The following is a 21935-nucleotide window of genomic DNA, read 5'->3' on the forward strand; positions in this document are numbered from 1 at the left end:
ATATTGTACAAATATACGGAATTCTCTTGCTTACTACAGAAATCAGTAGAAGCATATGTTATCCATATGCTACATATGCCCTGCCCTTAGATGTCACATCATGCCGTTGCAGGATGTCTAATATCTAACAGTCTTCCTTATATTACATACATATATGTATGTTACTTTCGTCAGTTATATGTTATATACGTCCATTTGTATGTGAGATCCTGACCGCCTATATTGTTTCATACAGAAAATATGTACAGATGAAACACTTATACAGAAAGTATTATAAAACACGCATTTTCAGTTATACGTTTGCTGTACGTTAAGTCCAAAAACTACAAAATTTACAAGTGTAACATACAATTTTACGCTCGCCACATACAGTACAATTTTTTTCTCAGTGTGTGTATGCATGTAAACTGGAAATTTAGCACAAAATGTAGGTTTTATAATACAAGTAAAGGGTCAACTCCGTAACCTGGAAATTTTCCCCTCCAAGCAGGAAAATTAGGCTGCATCGGCGAAATTACAGATAGCTACATCACATAAGTCAAAACATACAGGGTATTTCCTGCAGACATAGAAAGTTGAAAATTGTCATAAATGTAAGATTTGCGATTTAAGCAAAGGGGAACATTCTAAAACTTGAAACTTCCCCCTCTAAGGAGGAAAATTAGGTGGTGAAAGCAAAATTACATTATATGTAGTTACGTTACTTGGTTCAAAACTATAGGCTACTTCCTATATAAATGAACAGTCGAAAATTTGTAGATTTTTTAAGTTTTCCCGTCAATCCACATCAAGCGTACTATCATTAACAGTCACTATCAAATGCAAATAAGGTTCTAATTACATATATATAATCCACAAGTATTTATTCCACGTCAAGCAGAATATAATTTAGTAACTAAGCAACATGAACACAGATAATTGTTTGATATTAACTATAGATAATTGTTTATTCAACACAGTCCACTTTCAAGCTATTAATAAATTAACCATATTCTAGAATCAAAAATGATTATTTCAATTCACTAAACGTTATACATTTATCTACACCTAAGATACATATACGATGAAGATTAAGAATAGGAGTACCAATACAAATTTTAATAATTACATATGTCCCACCGTTAGAACAAGACAAACTCTTAATACCTTTAAAAAAAAGTACATATTCTAAGCGGTACTATATTTCTCGGTGCAAAATTACTTTATGTGGGCCTTAATCATAACGGCTACAAATATAACGTTTTCTGGGAAGAAAATGTTCGACTCAAACTGCTTTAAGACCGAACTAAAATAACTTTATGGTAAATTCTCAGATAATTACAGCGAAACGTCACACACACACACACACACACACACACACTCACAATATTAAAAAAAATACTGTAGAGGTTAAGACACTCCTAAAGGAAAGGTGTATCATATAGAAATAATCGGAAACGATAGGTATTAGTATCGAATTCATAGTTCCTGGGGTTGCTAAGTTCGTTGATAACAATTCCGATTATACAAGGGATGTTCCTTAAGTTTTGTACTGGTTGTTATAATATTGTTATTAATTGCAATATGATGATGAAATTTTAGGTGAGAATACTTTGATTCTTTGGCTATAAGAACATGTCATTCAATGTAGTCTCCATTTACTTTGATGCATCTCGTCCACGTTCTTTCCATGCCTTGAATACACTTTGGTAAAATTCGGGTGGCTGACTTTTACACCATTGTTTCACACAAGAAATGAGGGTCTTGTTACTGTCGAATGTTTTCTCTCGGAAGTGGGCCTTCAGACAACCAAATAGAAATAAATCCTTAGGAGCAAAGTCCTGATTATAGGGAGACTGAGGGACGACTTCTCATCCCATTTTCATGATTTTCTACTGTATTATCATGGCTGTGTGAGGCTTGGTATCGTCATGAAAAGTTTCATTACTTTACCGTGCAGCTCCGGTGTCTTAGACTGGAGAGCAAGTCGTGACCTATCCTCCAGTGACAAATAATAACGCTCCTTGTTAATTGTGGAGCCATGCTTCAAGAAGTCTACGAAAATGACACCACACTAATCCCAGAAAAAGGAAGTCATAATTTTCTAGCCTGAATAAAAGTCTAGGTATTTTTTTAAACAGCTCCAATCAACGTTAGATACTGCCGCGGTCCAATGTGGCATCTCCATAAACCGGAAGCAACTTCCTATGAATTGGTTTCGCCGATTCATTACCGGTTTTGAACAGGAATTCCACAGGTTCTACTTCAGTGTCGATTGCGGTTGATCTGTGAGCAATAGGAAACAATAACTACTACTATTTTGAATCTAAAGGATCGAAGTATGTTCACCTGAAATTTCATCATATTGCAACTAATAAAAATATTATACTCACCTGTGCAAAATTTATTGAATGCTCTTTGTATTTAAGCTCAAGTTTATTCGATGGGGTAAGACATCCTTTACACCACTAGAGGTATGGGTGCGAAAGGATGACATGTAAAAATAATCGAAAACATTCTATATGAATGTCAATCCATAGCTTCTGGGATCACTGAGATGAATAGTGAAACTCGAAGTTTAAGTTCAAGTTGATCCCCCATTAACATGTGGGTTGAGATAGGGCAAAAATGAAATGTCCAAAATAATTCATGGTTTTTCAGAATCGGGAAATCGGCTAATCCATTCGAATTGATTTTGGGAACATAGTTATTACCCAACTCTAGCTGGATACTTATCACGACATTTTGATGTCACATTTTCATAGAAATGACTACACTGTGGAGGAAGGGGACTCAAATATTTTTCACAAACTTATTCTCCCAGTGCGATAAACGGGCATTTCAGCTTCTATGTAAGGAAAGTTAATGAATTGTAATTACATATGCATACTATATTAGTCAGGACAGTGCAAGTTTCAGTAGTAGTTGAAACATGAACATTGTACAACTAAACTAAATTTATTATTTCTTTGTTCATTTCGTTTTAATTCGAGAGCTCCGTCGTGGTTAAGCGGTTAGCTCCGAGTTGTTTGGTTTATAAATACCAAACAACAACATAAAATAAGAAATCTAGTGTACACTTCGAATAACGAGAACTTTTCCCAAGGCAATATTTCAAGCAGTTTTGCAAAATATTTTTCTTCAGTTTACAGTCGAACGAACTTTAGTTATAAAATTAACGATGTTCTTGGAGATTTTCCGAACATACATCACAAACTTGATATTTTGCATTTTAACTATGTTACTTCAGATGAGGTTAAAAGCGCTATTAAGCATCTCAAGCCCAAACAATCTTGTGGCAGAGATGGAATTCCTTCTTACATTATTAAAGCATGTGGAGAGGTTCTATCCGAACAAATTAAATTTATTATTAATTTGTCATTGAAAACTTATATTTCCTCGAAAATGGAAAGAAACAAAAATAACTCCAATATTGAAATCAGGTAATTCGAACGTTATGATAAATTATAGGCCTCTTTCAATAATTAATTCAATGTGTAAAGTATATGAATACATACTATACGAAAAGGTGTTTAATCATGTGAAAATTTGCATTTCTCCAAATCAACATTTTTTCCCCCTAACAGATCAACGGTAACTATCTTGTTGGGATTCTAACAGGAGATTTACAATTGTTTTGAAAAAAAAAAGGAACAAATGGATGTGATATATTTGGACTTTGCTAAGGCTTTTGACAAAATAGATCATGAAATATTAATCAAGAAACACAACATTTGGATTATCCAAAAATTTAATTATGTTGTTTCTATCTTATTTACATAATAGAAGTCAATATGTAGAGTTTTAACAAGAAATTTCTTATCAGTTTGTAAGATCATCTGGTGTTCCGCAAGGTTCCAATCTTGGCCCATTGTTGTTTTTAATTCTAATCAATGATTTGCCTGAGATTGAGGAAATTCCAATTGTTTGTTATTTGCCGACGATGTACAGATTTATAAATCAGTTACAGTTGAAGAAGATAGCAAAATTTTACAACAAGACTTGAATAAAATCATAGATTGGTGTGATTTAAATAAACTACAACTGAACGTAAATAAGTGTAAAAGTGTAACCTTTAATAGAAAAAAAAAATAAATTAGTTAAATATGTATACAAAATTAATAATATCCAAATAGAGAATATTACATGGATTAGAGATCTTGGTGTAATTTTTGATTGTAAATTAACATTTGGTAATCATTTAGTTAGTGTTATAGACACAGCAAATAGAGCCTTATGTTTTATCAGAAACACAAAAATATTTTCACAACCATCAGTAATTATTAAGTTATATGCAACCCTTGTTAGAAGCAAATGGGAGTGTGCGTCGGTAATCTGGAGTCCCCACTTTAAGAGAGACATCCAAGCAATTGAGGTGATTCAAAACAAATTTTTGAGGTATTTTACATTATAAAACATTCAAACCAGATTCAACAACTTATTTGTCAGTGTCACTTTTACGCTCGCTATTCAACCTAAGTAGTTTAAAGGATAGAAGAATTGTACATTCTCTTATTATTTTAAGAAATATATTGACAAATACAATTAACAATTCAACACTGTTGCTATATATCCCTTTCTATGTACCAAGATATCGCTTCAAAATCAAAATTATCTTTTATATACCTATGTCGAAAAGTTCAACTCATGCGCACTCACCTATTATACGAATGCTGAGTCTATAATAAATTAAATGATAGGATAGATCTATTTTCATATGGAAAAATTATTTTCATATGGAAAAATTAAATTTGTTAAACTTCCCTATGAAATACTGAATAATGACCATGTATGATCTATCATTATTTGTTAACGTACTGATATAGATGTGTGTGTTTATATATGTGTGTGTGTATATTATTGTTCTCATGGCTGGATTGTACATTCTTTCCTTTTTTATTTTTTAGTTTTTTCTTTTACTTTTTCCCTTTTTTTCCATGTTTTTTCTTCTTTGTAAGGTCATGTTACCATCAATTATGTATGTCAAGAAGGTATGTTATGGTTTATACCTGTGTACTTTCATACAAATAAATAAATAGATAGCGTACGCGCCTTTGTCGTGGAAGACCCGGATTCGGTTCCCAGCAGGAGCAAATGTGGTTCGAATCCTACATGAAGCTGTGGATTCACGTCTTTTATAGCCTTGCTGCTGAAGAGAACGCTAAAATCAAGTCAAATCAAGGGAAATCGTTTGAATTTGTTATCAGTACTCCAAAGCATTTAAATTTACGAGTACTCACCTTGTTTACACATTATTATTGACTGCTAGATCTCCGTGAATATTAGCTGAAGTTACCACCATACGTGCCTCGTATCATCTAAAATTCACTTCGAGTGCTTCTTCGTGACAAGTAGCTAACACGCGAGATCCCATGTTCGAACCCTACGTCTTTCTTTCTTACCCTTAAAATTTTGCGTCACTCCAATATGCTGCACCACATTGGTTAACAATCACTACATTAGAGCATAAAATAAAAATTTCTGATTGTTTCTTGATGACACTTAAATGTAGGGGTGAGCATTAAATTTGAAGACTCATTGACTTTTAGAGAAAACCATCAGGAGAATTTGCATAACGTACCCCTTTTTTCCCCTGTGATAATAGGAACGCGTAACAATTACATAAAAAGCAATGACTGCTTAGTTTCTGTAGTTGGATTTCTTTTTTCCTCCTATGTTAGAGAACAAGAAAAATATAATACAAACCTACAGATAAAAACCTTATTTGCCTTAAAATAGTTGAGCAAACATTAGATATTCAAATACAGGAGAATTAGATTGTAGAGTATACATTCCTGTCTCACTTTCTCCCATAGTATGTGTGTGTCTGTGGTGGTGGAGGAAGAAGAGGTTAGTGAGTGTGTAAGTGTGTTTGGCCTCAATGTACTGGTTTGAGCATTTACAAATGCATTACTGCTGAGCCAAGAAATAGAATTAGAAGAAAATATTAGGCTAGTGAAAGAATAAAGAAAGAAATAAAGAAAGAAAATAAAAAAAAACAACGCATAGAATAATACGAAGAGAGAACTAATGTATGGAGCGAGCGCTGAGTAGTAGACTGTGGAAGAACCGGCTGAAGATAACGGCTAGGTCTTCCATAACGAGAAAGACAATCGCAAAAGCCTGGCACATTACGTTCGTTCATTTTCCAACACAGAACGAGAAGGAAAGAGAGAGAGAGGCACGGATTAGGAAAATCGAATAAAGAAGGTGGTCGGTGAGGCTTTTCTCCCATCTTCTGAAGAACGCTATTTTCCAAGACTGATTTACATTTCCCGAGCCGGAAATGATATCATTGCTGGAACTTGTCCTAAGGGCTTCCACACAGGAGAAGGAAAGGATAGATGGAGGAGAGTGAGGTTAGCTCCTTTAGTCCCTAGCTTACAATCCATTATTGCAAAGCAACGGCTGAACATAAGAAAGGAGTGAGAAAGGAAAGACAAGGGGCAGTGAACTAGTGATTCAAGAGGAATCAGAAGAAAAGTAAATGGAAGAAAAGAAATAAGAAACACAGTAAAAAAGAAAGTAGAGTAAAAGCTTTTCTTTTTTGTAATAAAATTTTAAATCTGGCACAATAACACTTATATACTATGACGAAATAAAACATTATTTCAATATTATTTTAGTTTTTTTAACGAAAAGGGTTAAGTTAAGAATATGAACGAATAAGTTAAGGAAAATGTTTTCATAAAAAGAAATTAGCTAGTATTTTTTAAGGGACATCTCTTCTCCAATTAGAATGAAGGAGAATAATGGCATTCAACATACCGTGCATTCAGGCCCGTAGCCAGCCCAAAAATCTAAGGGGAGCCCGGCTGAAGTTAGGGGGGATCCGATCCAACTATATGAGAGTTCATCACCATATTATAGTTCTTTTGCAAGCCTACTGTAAAAATTTAAGGGGGGCCAGGAAAAATTTTGGAGGGCCCGGCCCCTCCTAGACCCCCTGGATACGGGCCTGCGTGCATTTCTATGCTTGTCTGTCTGTTCCACAATAACTTCCGCAAAATGTATCCTGTCGCAACTTAGCATGTGCTTTTGTTGTTGAGGTGTCTCAAATAGTCCAGCCGTTTTGGGTTCAAATCGGTCAATAATTAAGAGGACAAATCAACCCAAAACTGTTGCTTCATACTTAATAATTAACATATGCTTCCTAACACATACTTCATAACTATGGTAAAACTAAGCCGGACAAAGTAGTCGGACAAAATGGGGTTGATTTGATCATTGGAATTGAAATAACTCGTCATGAGCTTTCGACGGGGAACGCCTCGTTTCACACTAACAGTTTACCACATTTTTTTTTCGAAAAACGATTAAATAACACTTTTAGAAAGCATATAAAAGTTCTGCATGTAATTTCGTGATTTTTTTAAATCAACATGTAATATGTTTTTGCTCCAGGAACGTTGAATAAGATACCTTAATCTCACAGTCAGCAAACGATTAAGGAAAACAGCTGTTTCACATTTGAATGATGATGAACTATGAATTATGGAACCGACATCGAGAAATAATTAACAAAATTAGAAGATGCATATCAAAGTTAGATAAATCTCTTTCGATGACGAAGTGCTGCAAACGATAGGTATTTCTACACCAGGAACAACGTATACGAGCAAGTGATACATAAAGTATAGTTCGTGACAATCCAGCAACCAAACTTGACAGGGTTTTCGAGTTTCATTATCTCTTTGGAATACGCGGAAATCTTTCGATGTCAGCTGCTTCAACTGGTGCTGAAGAATCTTCATGTAATGTTTCCACGGTCCAAATCCACAGTTGCACAACCCGGTAGATTCTCAACAACGACTGTTTTATCAGCTCTAAGAGCCTCGCTTATACCGGCCTTGTGAACGGACTCCACTGATCAAACAGCAAGAGATTCTCATATTCACAGGTTCGCTGCTTCAGTAGAGATCTCTTGAATAAACTGAATTAGACCTGTTTTGCTTGTTATATCCAATTTTGAGGCGTCGAAAACTGTATTCGGTGGTTTCAACATTTTTTGTTAAACAATGAGCCCAAATTTCCCAGTGGATTCTTGATACATAGTATGTTATCAGCTGGTGGCAGACTCCATTTCCTTTTGGAACAGCTCGAAAGAAATACATGATTTTGTGGACTGGTATAGCGCGTTATATGCAGAATAGCTTTTAATGTTAGGTTTCTCCAAAAATTGAGCGCAAAACTGATTAAATCGTCAGTGTTAAATTGTGTTCTTCATCGATTGGGGTATTTATTTTAGGTACGTTCGAAAGATGATAACAAGTCTTTTCGATTGCAATTATCAAATTTACCTCATTCTGACCTACTATTCTGTCCGATTCCGTTGAAACTTTTTTTTTTTAAAAAAAAAGAAGTAGCAGTGTAATTTATTCATCACGTGAAGAAGTTTGGTTTGTACGGCATAATTTTCTCTATTACTATTGGAAATGGAAGTGATAGTACATTTCTACTATTTCCGGTTTCAGTACAAAAATTAGTGAAGACGATACATATTGTTAGAATGCTAAATTGATTCAGTTAAATTGATTCTAGAAAACAAGCTTCTGGCTATCTCTTATCGTTTTCTCTCTATGTAGACCAATATTGAAACCGGAAGTTCTGGTCGGTTTCTATCACTTCTGGTTTTAGTAGAGAGTTAAAGATGGAGATAAAATGTATTCTTGGGACACTTAATCGATTTCAGAAAACCGCTTCTCCATATCTATTGCTGTTTTTGCTCTATAGAGATCAACGTTAAAACCGGAAAAGGTTTGTTTCTACTACTTCCGGTTTGAATATTGCCTTCATCAACGTACTCGATTCCTAATGTTTTACTCTGTACATCCTGGCCAAAATTGATTATGATGAATGATTCTAACTTATTTGATCATTAATTGATAAATAATTACACAAAACTAAAAAGGAAGGCTTAAGATAAAAGAGCCAAAACTTAGTCTTTAGTTTTCCAAACAATCCTTGGCAGATGCTTGTGCCTTTTAGCCCATTTCGTCCTACGATGTCCTTCTGCTTTACAAATAGATAGTATCAGATTAAAAGTTGCGTAGATAGTTTTTTTTTAATCCTAATTTTGTTACGCAGATTTCTTTTGGAAATAGGCCGGATAATCAAGAGTATACTTCATATATGTTATACATATATATTCCACTTCCGGATTCAATAGGAATACAGATGGGGATGAGATCTATTTTTCAAATGCTGAATCATTATCAAAAGCCATTTTATGCTATCTCTTATAGATTCTGCTCTGAAACCTGTTGACAGACGGACATAGTCGTTTTTATAATACTTCTCAAACGTATGAATAACATGTATCAAATTGAAACCTGATCCTAAGCTGCAAAATTTAGCTAACAACTAGTTATGTATGTACTATAAAATGAAAGTCTAAATCAGGTACACCTAGTAAATAATTAGATTCCCTATCAGTGTCAACTGTAGTAGTGGTCAACTGTATTAACAGGGTATTTTCCAAAAATAAGTAGAATAAATCTGGGAAAATTAATTTGTTGCAGATTATAGTACAAATTACTAAAATTCTTCAAAATAGCTCCCTTGTGCGTCGACACACCTTTGTCAGTTTCTCTGCCAACCGCCGTATGCTTTCTGGAAGGAGTCAATGGGAATCTCTCCTCGCCCTCGTCACACCCTCTTTGACTTTATGAAGTGTTTTAAAATGGTTGCCTATCAATCTGCTTTTTATTTTCAGTAACAAAAAGAAGTTCGGTGGTTCAAAATTTGAGCTATAGGGCGGTTGGATTAGCTTTGCCACCTTGTGCTTGGCCAGGTACTAGGTCACAAGGAAGGTAATCTTGGACAGCGCGTTGTAGTAGTACAGCCTTCAGTACCTAAAATCTCCTCCTTGATGCGTTGCACTCTTTTCCGCAACTTTCGAAGATTTCCATATAAAACTTACTATTCACTGTCTGTTCCTGCAGAATAAGCTGTTTGTGGATAACGCCTTTTGAGTCGCAAAGACTATGAGTATCGCCTTTACCAGGGATTTGCTTATCCTCACCTTTATCCCGGCACAGGGAATCCTTCGTATGCCATTCAGTATTTTTGAATTTGGGTCGAACTCCAAGACCTATGTCTCGTCACTACTAACCACGTTATCTATCTATCTATCTATCTAAATATATTATATATATATATATATATATATATATATATATATATATATAAGCAGGTCGCTTTCACAGCTGGCCAACAGTTCACGCGACTTTGTCCAAATCTATGGCCAGTAGTCCTCTGGAATTCCAGGAAGCCTATTTCCATGCTTTGACAGGAACCACTTCCTTAACACATAATCCTACAGACATTCCATTTTAACAATCATGACAAACACACACACTCATAATAATTTATCTTTCAATTATAATAATTAATTATCATCCCTCCAATCTATGACCAGTGACCTCCGGAAATCCAGGAGGTTTATTCCCAGGTTTTGGCAGAGATTCTCTTTTAATATATATTTATGTTTCTACATAATTATTATACTTCTGTTTTTACTAACATATAAAGTATACAACTCATCATCCAAATCTTGCTTATATTTATAATGTACACAGAATCACATATTTGTAATGACAGGTGGTTCTACACAGAAGCTTTCACTTGTGGGCGAGCTCCATCCCACTAAGAATTTTTAAATGGTGTTAGTTTATTTTAACTAATATTTTCCTAATTAAAACACCACAATGATTGGCAATATATATATATATATATATATATATATATATATATATATATATATATATAAAGGAGAGAGAAAGAGAGATGTATACATGGTATGCTATTACAAACAGCAATGTTATTTCTAATTTTTTATCTCCGAGAGAAAAAATGCATTTACGTGTGAAGGCGTAGTTACTTGGTAACTTGTGGTAACGTGAACCTTGTAGGAGACATCTCGTTAGCAGAAGTCTCTCTTTTTCTGTATGGGGTGTGTGGGTGGTGTGGTGTGTATATGTACAATAATCTGCTACGTGATAGCGACAGCAGTTCTTTCTAAACCATAACCAGAAGGAAGACAAATATTTCAGCAACACAGGTTGTATCGATCCGAACTCTGTTCTACAAAGCAATCATATTTATGGTAGATGACGTAAACATAAATGAAGAGAGTGCTACTCGAAATTAACTGCAGACAATATAATTGAAATCTAATAACATACTGGCAGCAAATTTTGCGCCTCACACTGCATTATCCCACTCAGTTTCTATTTTTACCGATAGGCCTACATACCTTAGCGAAAAGTATAATTTTCTTTTAGGGGGTAATATTAAATAACTGTATATCTAAATGAGTACGAATTTATCTTTTATAATGAATAAATGCAAAATTACAATACGTGATGATGTTTTCTTAATTAGTGAGATATAAAATCTACAGCAGTGTTTCCCAATCTTTCTGATATAGCAGACCTCTTGTAACGACTGTTCATTCTACTTTCTCATTAGGTGAAAAATTATTTTTTAAATGTGTAATTATATATATATATATATATATATATATATATATATATATATATATATATATATATATATATATATATATATATATATATATATATATATACAGGGTGCGGCACGTAAAACCGGCCGTAAAGTGAACACATAAAATGAAATGTAATGTATTGAATATGACTACTCACCTTCACAGCAGCCTTCACAGCAGATGCTGAAAGTGTCCTCCGCCCACTTCAACACACATGTGAGCACGATTGAGGAGATTCATATATACCCTTGTCAGTTCTTGTGTTGTAATGCTATTGGTGACATCCTGGATCCTGGTCTTGAGTTCTTCAATTGTGTGTGGATTTGTTCCGTATACTCTTCCCTTTAACAGTCCCCATAAGTAAAAGTCACACGTGGACAAGTCTGCTGACCGAGGAGGCCACAAGCCTTTGCTGATTGTCCTCTCTGGTGTAAACATCTCATGCACAAGGGACAATGATTCAGCTGATGTGTGACATTTGCATCGTCCTGCTGAAAGTAACATAACTGACGCTCCTCTTCGGTCAAGTGTGTATAAAATTCCTCCAGGATTCCCATATACACGTCACTGTTCACTGTCGTCTCAAGGAATATGGGCCCAATAATGCGTGTGGCGGAAATGGCACACCAAACACTAATCTTCTCATCATGCAAGGGTACCTGGTGGATTGCGTGTGGATTTTCTGTCGACCAATACCGGTTGTTTTGGGAATTTACGTACCCAGACAGGTGGAACCACGCCTCGTCACTCATGATGAGCATTAGTGGATCCAAGAAACCACTGGCAACATTGCTCAACAGCCATGAACAGAAATGCACCCTCTTCTGCAGGTCAGGCTCCTTCAGTTCTTGCACAACACTTATCCGGTACGGTTTTAACTTCAGTCCCCTTAAAACACGTCTGCAACTTCTCTCACTCGCATGAACCTGTTGACTCAATCTCCTGGTTGACTTTCGAGGACTTCTTGTCATTATCTCCTCCACCTGCATCTTTAATTCAGGTGTGCAGACAGATGGTCGTCTGTTCCTGGGAGCATTTTGAACCAATTCTGTACGCCGCCATTTTTCAATCAATTCCTGAATGGTGCTTTTTGCTGGCATAGAACGTCCTGGAAATTTCTCCCGAAACAAATTCTTTGTTTTCACAAAAGATCCAGTGAGAATGAACCCTTCAACAATGGCAACACGCTCGGGTATCGAATACGGCATTATCACACACTGACACTCGCCCGGCTTAACACAACGAGGCCTTTTTCTCAACTGGTTTCGACAAGTTTCACTGGCTGCGGCTGCACGTGACTGCTGCAGGTCACGTAAGTCGACCCGACCTCGCCACGCCATCTCTTGGTAGGAAGGTAGATTATTTAAGTGTTGCCAAAAACACAATATACCAGAATATTACGACGGGCCGGTTTTACGTGCCGCACACTGGATATATATATATATATATATATATATATATATATATATATATATATATATATATATATATATATATATATTACACATTTAAAAAATAATTTTATTACACATTTAAAAAAATAATATATAAACTAAATGATAAACTAAACTAAATATGTCATTCACGACTATGCAATGGTGTGATAAATAGAGATATTCGAAGAAATACGATCAAATCAGTTGGGCCTATTATTATGAATTCCACATTCACCTAATATGATAAGTGATGCATCTTTCAGCCTAGGTTGGTATTTTTACTTCTTTTTCTCGTTTTGTATGATATTCTTAATTAGTAGAAACCTAGGTAATGTACTTTACAAATATCTCAGATGTGAGAAACATGGTAAGTTAAAGTTGACTTGATTTTGAGTTTAGTTACTGGGAATTAAACCTGGTTGCCCTACGCTAAAGGCGTATACGCTAACCGCTTAACCACGAGGGAGGTTAACTTCATTAAACTTTAATCTATAAGTTAAAGTTTAATAAAAAATAAAATGTCCCACGGATTCCCTTGCAATCTCTCGCGTCCCCTCAGCAGAGGCGAAGTGGGTCAGTGGGTCGTGGATCAAGTGGTCTAGATTTATGAGTATGTCAATGGGTCGTGGGTTAACAGGACGTATCACACACTGTAACCCACTCTGCTCAGCATTGTAGATAGCATCTTCTGAGCACTGGTGAATTTGTCTACGTTTTACTTTCAAGGCTTCCATTTTTCTTCCTTTTTCATTTGTATCTATTTACTTACCTGAGATGAATATATATTTAAATTAAAAGGGAACTTCAGGCACTTTTGAATATTGATATTTGTAATTGTAATAATAGCAACAGGACTTACAACTTGGCTTTCAAGACGCAGTCGGATTTTACACTGTTTTTCTTTTTCCTTTACTTTCACCTACTGTACCTTAATTTGGGACTTTCAAATTTCATCCTATTTTCCACTCAAAAGTATCTATAATGCAATGCAACAAGGAAATAATTATATATGATAAATTGACCTATGACAAATACTTTACCATTTCATATCGTAAAAGTCAGATCCACTGGTATTGTAACAGAGTGGCGCTTGAGCGATTGATCGTAGAAATTCAAACTCCGATTAGTAATAATTTCACAGCCTTGTTTCTTACAAGTGTAAACCCTTTAGTCAGTGGAGAGGAAGGCGTGGGTGATGGGTCAGAGTTGATGGCAATGGGTATTGTAGGGTGGTGGATGAGAGACTACACTTGCGGTATCGACATTTGCGGTGCTATTCAAAATTACTTCTTATTCTCCAACCTGAGAGGGGATACTTTCGGGTGTTCAGTTAGAGGGTAGACATGCAATATCAACTGCTACACAAAGACCAAGTTTTATTACAATGGTGCAGGGCCGTCGCGTGGGCGGGGCGACCGGGGTGAATGCCCCGGGCGCCGAGACCAAGGGGGCGCCGGAACAACAAATTAACAAAATTCAAGGAATTCATATTATGTTGGTAAATGAATTTTTAAAATTGAATATTAATTCAGATATTTTAATAATGAGCAGGCCTCGGCTAAGTAAAATTACTGGTAATGTAAAACATCGTATACGATTATTAAACGGGAACTCACTCCAGCCCTCTGTGAGAAGAGATTTTATCTTGGGAAACTGATCAAGATTTGCTATTACTTACTTCTTATCCGTATGGCAGTTTGGTACAAACTGAAGAAACTTCAGTTGAATTCAATAACATTTCTTTATTCCTATTGAATTCAAGAAATGCTTCAATAACAGAATAAATATCTTTTCAGTCCTTCAATTCTATACTAACCACATATAACAACTGTGTTTATTAACTATTAGGGACGTAGCCACGAAGGGGTCTCAAGTTTCCCACCCTCTAAATTCCAATCAATAAATTAGTTGACCGGTAACCGCTTCTTTAAATTTTAATAAATTCACATATGAATAATAAATGTATTATTTCAAGCAATTGTCGTCGGTAACAATATACTGAATTTACCCTCGTTACGACAGTGTGCTTCAATGGGAAATTAGAATCAGATGACGATTGAGTAAAAAGTAAAGGATTAGCGAATTTTTATTAATTGAACTAAACTTATTTCAATATATAATTTTCTTTTCGCCGAAAAACGAACCATGAAAAGAGTGGTATCGACCAAACGAACAAAAAAATCAAAGAAACAACGAAGTTCCAATAAGTCTGAGGAGCAACACCAGTCAAAACTGTCACTGGCATCACTACCAGACGAAATATTACTTAATATATTTTCCTACTTGCCTATACAAGACCTGTATCACAGAATTTACTCTGTATGCGAGCGTTGGAGCCTACTGATAAATGATAGCAACCTTTTGAGAGATCTAAAACTAAATTTCAACCACAAAAGCTCTGATCATATTGTGCTCTCCACCTTGACACGTCTGAGTAATGTGGGAAACTTGTGCTTCGAACGCGCAGATAATATTGATTGGATGCTTCGAGTGGCGATAGAAAAATGTAAAAATCTGCATACACTTCGTTTAGACAGTTGCCCTGATGTTCAGCCGGACATATTCCAGAAACTTGCTCATAAAAATCCTCGTATTGCTGTGCTAGAAATAGATACTCGATTTCTCAACATTGAATGCCTTAACGCGATTGGATACTTCCAAAACTTGAGGAAACTTAATTTGTCCTTATGGTTCCCACCTGCTGCCAGTCGAAAGCATCGAAATTGGTTTCAGAACGTTGTTAATCATTGTAAACATCTTTCAGAAGTGAGTATCTCTTTCCAGTTTCTAAACGACGACGATGTAATATGTTTGGCCGAAAATCAGAAGAGTGTCTTAATTGCTGTGGCGTTCAATGCATCCAATTTAACTGACATTGGGATCTGTAAACTAGCAGATTGTGAAAAACTTACGAAAATTAAACTTCAAAATTGTGGCTTGCTAACAGAAGATGCACTAAAAAGTTTTGAAAAACTCTCTCTCGAGGAATTATCTTTGACCAGATCTGACCATATTAAATTTTCTGCCCTCTTCACGCACTTCTCTGCCAACAAAAAATTGAAAAATCTACATCATCTTAATGTTGAATATTGTTCTAATATAGATATGAACTGTATTCAAATTATCATCTCTAACTGTCCTCGGTTACAATACTTAAATATTGGTTATTGTCCTCAAATCACCGCCAATGCTGTCAGTCTTGTTATAATGAACTGCTCTCAATTAAAGAACCTGATCATTTCAGGACTACAATGTGTCTTCTACTACCATCTAAGTCTTGTGCGATCATGTTTGAAACACCTTCAAGTTTTAAATATTAATGATTGTGCTATGTTGAAACCACACCATGTCAAAGCGTTAGAGAAGAGTTTTCCTGCATTACAAATTATTTGGTGTTACCATTTGTTGGGCACATAGGATGTACAAATTCAATAAAGCAATAATGAGAAGCGAAATAAATATATTTACTACTACTACTACTATATTACTACTACTACTACTACTATCGTTATTACGAGGAGTACTTAGAAAGTAAGGTTACAAAGCCTGTTGTGAAACGTGTCTATATTTTATACAACTAATACAGCCAAAAGATAGTACATACATTAGGTTAGAGACCAGCACGGGCCGGGCTCGGCCAGATGCCCGAAGCCCAGCCCGGCCCGTGGGCCGTTCTTGGACTCTGTTATTTCTTTGGGCCGGGCCGGGCTTGGGCAGGCCGACTATGTTATTTCTTTGGGCTGGGCCGGGCTTGGGCGGGCCGACTCTGTTATTTCTTTGGACCGGGCCGGGCTTGGGCGGGCCGACACTAATTTCTCTTCAGGTCGGGCCGGGCTGGGGCCGATTAATTGCAATTCTTTAATAATTATTGACGTTCGTTAAACGATAATTAGAATAAATGCAAACGTTAAAGAAGTGTGCCCGTGAAAAATGTTACAAAATAAAACTTTTAAAATTTATCGGGCTTGGGCCAGGAATTTTTAAAAACTTATCGGGCCGGGCTCGGGCTGGGCCGGGCCTAGGTACATTCAGGCTGAATTGGGCTCGGGCCGAAAAATTCGGCCCGTGCAGGTCTCTACATTAGGTTATTTTTGGACAGTCTTCATATCGGTTGAGACACTTGTCGCATCGTGGGAGGAGTTTGAAGATTCCCTACTCGTAAAAATCCTGTTCTTGGTGTTCAGCCACGTTGTCACAAAGTGTTTAACCTCCTCGTTTGAAGCGAAGTGACGGTCTCCTACGTGATGCTTCAAGGGCGGGAACAGGTGAAAGTCGCTTGGAGCGAAGTCCGGGTTGTAGGAAGGGTGGTCGGTGATGTCCCAGCGAAACTGCTTCAATAGCATGGTGGTCTTCTGGGCTTTCGACAGCATTCTGCGACATGCTGACGAGATATTGCAATCTCACCTTAATCTTCTACCAGCTGCCGGTGAATTTCATCCGCGGTTACATTTCCCATTCACAGAAATTGAATAACTGAGAGGATTTCTTCGCGAGACCAATTGTCCAAACTTGTCTCTATTTGTGTTTACCTACAACTAGCACCTTAGGTGGCGGGTGGCTGAAACTCGGCACAGTTACCAACTCCATGTATTAAAAATACCGCACATTCATTATTCCTCTATAACAGACAGAACTCCAGAAGTATTGGCCTTGTAATCTTAATTTCTCATCCTCCGTTATATGTTTTCATTCTAAAAGCAATGCTTGTTAAAGTACTTGTACCAATTGTGAGATACATTTTAGAAAATAGCATACAATTAATTAAAGAGTACATATTTCTGAAACGCGGCGGGGGGATAGTTACCCCCTACCTTCTCCAAATGGCGCCCCTGACCAGCAATAAGATCTTCATTATGACGCTAACAAGATGGCAATACAAATACGGATAATGAGATATAACCTAAAAGAATACTTAACTCTTAAATTTTAATTCATGTTTAACTAAAATAGTGTCCAAAGATAAGATCAGTCGGTAGATCACACCGAGTTGAACAAAATGGCGTGCTTATGGCCAACAAAATAGCGCCAGCGTAGTTTTCGAAATAATAATATAATAAACATGTATGGTGCTAAAAATAAGTTTTATTTCGTTGCCAATATTAATTGACAGTTTTGTTCTGCATAAGGTGTCGTTTTTATTTTGCTAGAACAAATTGTTATTTGTATACTATACTCCTCGTATACGTAGCAAATTACCCTGTTAACTAACAGATGGTGTCTATTGTTGTTCGTCTTTTCATAAAGTGATACAAACAAATACTCTTTTACGCATACACACTCATGTAATATCATAATGGGTACCTGTCACATATCTAGACCAAATTATAGGACATAGTGCTAGCACCGTTTATAAATAAATAAACAAGAGAACATACAAGGTTGCCCTAAAGTAGGTATACACCCCTGGATTGATCAATTATAACATTCTAGTTTATAGGTTTATTTGCTTCGTCTCTTCCGAGCTTAAGACGTAAGTAAAAACAGATTAAGAACAAATAATAAAGAAACTAAGTCTACCTGACGGATAACAATAAGAAATGATATAAAATACAATGAGTTGATCATTACGGTATTGTATACCTACTTTTGGGCCACCCTGTAACACAACACCATGAATACAAATAAAATGAAATTAAATCTCTCAGTTTAACGTCCAACGTCTATACCCTTTAAGCTAAGGGAGGCTAATGACTAAGGCAAGTGAATGATAATGAAAGAATCAGTGGAATGGGAGTATGGGAGGAAACGGGAATACCTCTTGAAAACTCATGACTCGAGTTGTCCACCAGAAGGTTACTTGGCCAGGAATCTAACCAAGAGTCCCCACGCACCAGAGGTAAGCGCTCTACCACTGACCCATCGTGCCCTTCCCTCTTACTATGAACGAATTACACAAAGCCTCTCTAATAGTCTTGCTACAATAAAAAGTCATTCTTCTCACAATTCACTCAGAGAAATAGACTAGTGAATTTTTGAATTGTGTGAGGGTAGCCAAGTAAGGGAAAGAAAGAACATAACTATCGAATAGTCACAACATGTGACTCGAAACTTAGACTAACACAGAGCTTCTCAGCGAGCACCTCCAGCACTGAGTTTGGGAGAATTCACATAATTCTCTCTGTCCAATTTACTCAGCACAAACTTTCTACGTACATTCCAGTTTTTGAAAAATAACATAAATTTTTAAAAATATATATAAATATATACATTTTACCTTTCTTATTTCATTTTGGACTGATCATCAGAAGGTGAATACAACAGAAGTGATGAATAGATCGAGCAAGTTTGAAAGTCATGACATCAGGAGTATGACCTTGGCAGCCGTTCAACCACACGTATTCTCAGTTTCGAATAAGGAAATATGGAAGTGACACACGAAGAACAGTACAGAAATTCTTTTTACTATCTTGCAAAGATCAACGTTCCGTGTGTATCCCATCCTCCATATAGCTCTGATTTAGCCCCTTGTGATTTCTTTATTTTTCCAACTTTCAAGAAACACCTGCGGAGACGGCGTTTCGCATTTTCAGAGACAGTGGTGAAAGCTGTGGAACATTTGCGGTACACACTGTGCAACATGTGTACATTCTGGAGATAGATGACAAGACAAACTTCCTGATTGCAGATGACACCAAGGAAGAAGGAAGAATGTTTTGATGCGAAGGACTACGTTTTTCATTTACGAACATTTAAGTGTTGTAGTCGGCAGTTTTCCCAATTATATACAGTATACGTAGACATCGGAAGTAACTTGGAGGAAACATTGTCCGTTTGATCTTTGGCCTCTTACCAGCAAGAGATAGCAAGACGTATCAGAGGTTTTTCAGTTTGGTGAAGGCTAATATTAATAATTGGAATCCGCAATTAATCAAATTGGATTTCGAGCAAGCCGCAATAACATCTCTAAGAACACTGTTCCCGGAAACGCACATTAGTGGGTGTAATTTCCATTAATCAGTTCTTATGGACGAAGGTTCAGGAATTGGACTCTCAAATAACTATAAATCAGTTATAGAGGCGAGGTTCTCTTCAAAATGTATTCTGCTCTAGCAGTTCTCTCTGTAGATAATGTCAATGTTGGGTGGCTTTCCATTATGGAAGATGCACCACATCACGAAAGACTTCAGAGGTTTTTAGATTATTTTGTAGAACAGTGGTTAAACAATCCCAGAATTGACATATCCATATGGAAGTGCTCGCAGATTCAAATCATTAATAGGTAAGTCAGCTTCTAATATGTACCGTTTGGTGAAGTATCTAAAAAGTGCCTGCCTATATGAAAGAACTTTAACCATTGAAGGGAAACGTAGATGACGTCAGTACATAAGATTGGACGGAAGAATAAAAAACAGATTAACTGAATATGTAACTCCAAAAGATATTAAGAACTTCTTGAGGAAAATAGCACATATTCCAAAGTTGGAGTAATTTTTGTTTGTTCCAGAAGAGAAGCTATCTACTAATGTACGTACTAATTCAATTTTATTTTAAATCATGAAAATGAATTACTAATTCATTCAACGTAAATTTTGACTTTGTTTCTCATATTTATTCCGAGCTAGATCTGACTAAAAATACCTAAATATGCTTATAAATGGACAACTGTGTCTCAAATGAGTAATTTGTGACACTCCGCTAGCAATTCTCTTTGGATAATCCCGTAATACTTATGCGTAATTACAAATATCTCAATGTGTTGAAAATAAAGAAAGAAAATATTATATTTCAACTCTGAGTAACTATTGGCAAATAGTTACTAGAAAACTGTTCGGAAAACTATAAAAGAAAAGAAAAAACATATTTCTAGAAGTTCCTTTTAAATATGATGGTCAGGCGTTCGATCAATCAGAGATAAGGATTTATTACATTTTTCAGTTTCGGCCAATAACAAACAAGCATTTGTTTACATCTTTCAGATATGTTTACTACGTATTCTAGTAACAATTCGTTCACTTTTCTGTATGATTGATAGATTTGTATATATGTATGATGAGTTAATGGTTTCATATTCTGAAAGAAGATTTTTAGTCTGCTTTTAGTATGCAAAAATCCTCGGTCCCCTAAACTTGTTATGTTATCTCCCCCCCCTAGAACAACTTACTGGTTACACCAATGCAGGGCCGTCGCGTGGGTTGTAAGTGCTCGAGGCGAGAATTCCCAGGCGCCCTCCCCCCATCCCATGAGAAATAACCGAAGTTCATTCTGTACTCCTAGATTTAAATATGGAATGTAAGATCTAAAAAAAAAGTTGGTGTTATGTCAATTTTTAAAACTGAATGGCTTTTGTAGTTAAAACATGAAAGTTAATGAAAACATGGTTTTGAATTATTGAAATCGAGTGCTATTCTTGTTTATTTTGAACTTGATACACATCAACATACTAATAGCATAGAATATACAAACAACGATTAAAGTCCAATGTGTAAATAATAACGAAAATTGTAATTTTCTGACTTTTGCTTTAAAAAAAATCTTTCCTTGTGATTAGCACATAAGTTTATCATAGCGTTGGAATACTAAAGTTACTTTTTTAAGTTATGTTTGTAATTATTTGCATTTGCTTGAATTCAATCCTACATTTATAATTTATGTGCAGAATTAAAATGTAATGTTTGTTAATGTGTATTCTGCAAGAGAATACTAACGATACGTTGTTCCAAAACATGTAGTGTAAAGATTATATAATGATAACATAAAAATACTAATAAATTGAAATAGAAGTGAGCAAAATTAACTACATAATGACATATACAGTATATACTTTATTCAAACACTAAATGGCATTCTCCTGTCTTTTCTGTGAGCAAATATGGACAATATCTCTTTGAAGTCTAACTTTCTGGCTTCATCATTTTCAATAGCCATTATCACCAATGAATTGTCTTTCCTGGGCCATTATTGAGCGTAAATACGTCTTTATCATCTTTAACTTACTAAAATGTCAATGGGGCAGGCATTCTTACATAAATATAAAAAATAGAAAATTATTTTTAAAAAATAGATGTTTGTTG

The 21935-nt window shown here is 35.8% G+C and overlaps 1 protein-coding gene across 1 annotated transcript; it reads left to right on the forward strand.

Annotated features, from left to right (window-relative positions):
- Positions 1-15069: 15069 nt before the first annotated feature.
- LOC145679168 (uncharacterized) lies at positions 15070-16341 on the forward strand. Its single transcript, XM_081749759.1, has one exon. It carries the CDS (start codon positions 15070-15072, stop codon positions 16339-16341), a length of 1272 nt encoding a protein of 423 aa, XP_081605885.1.
- The last annotated feature ends 5594 nt before the right edge of the window (positions 16342-21935 follow it).

The sequence above is a fragment of the Thermobia domestica genome, chromosome 2 (genome assembly GCF_964235325.1).
Source record: "Thermobia domestica chromosome 2, izTheDome1.hap1.1, whole genome shotgun sequence".
Lineage (NCBI taxonomy): Eukaryota > Metazoa > Arthropoda > Insecta > Zygentoma > Lepismatidae > Thermobia > Thermobia domestica.

Excerpts from the sequence above, each read along its gene's own strand:
- LOC145679168 (XM_081749759.1), top strand. The coding sequence starts at position 15,070 with ATGAAAAGAGTGGTATCGACCAAACGAACAAAAAAATCAAAGAAACAA.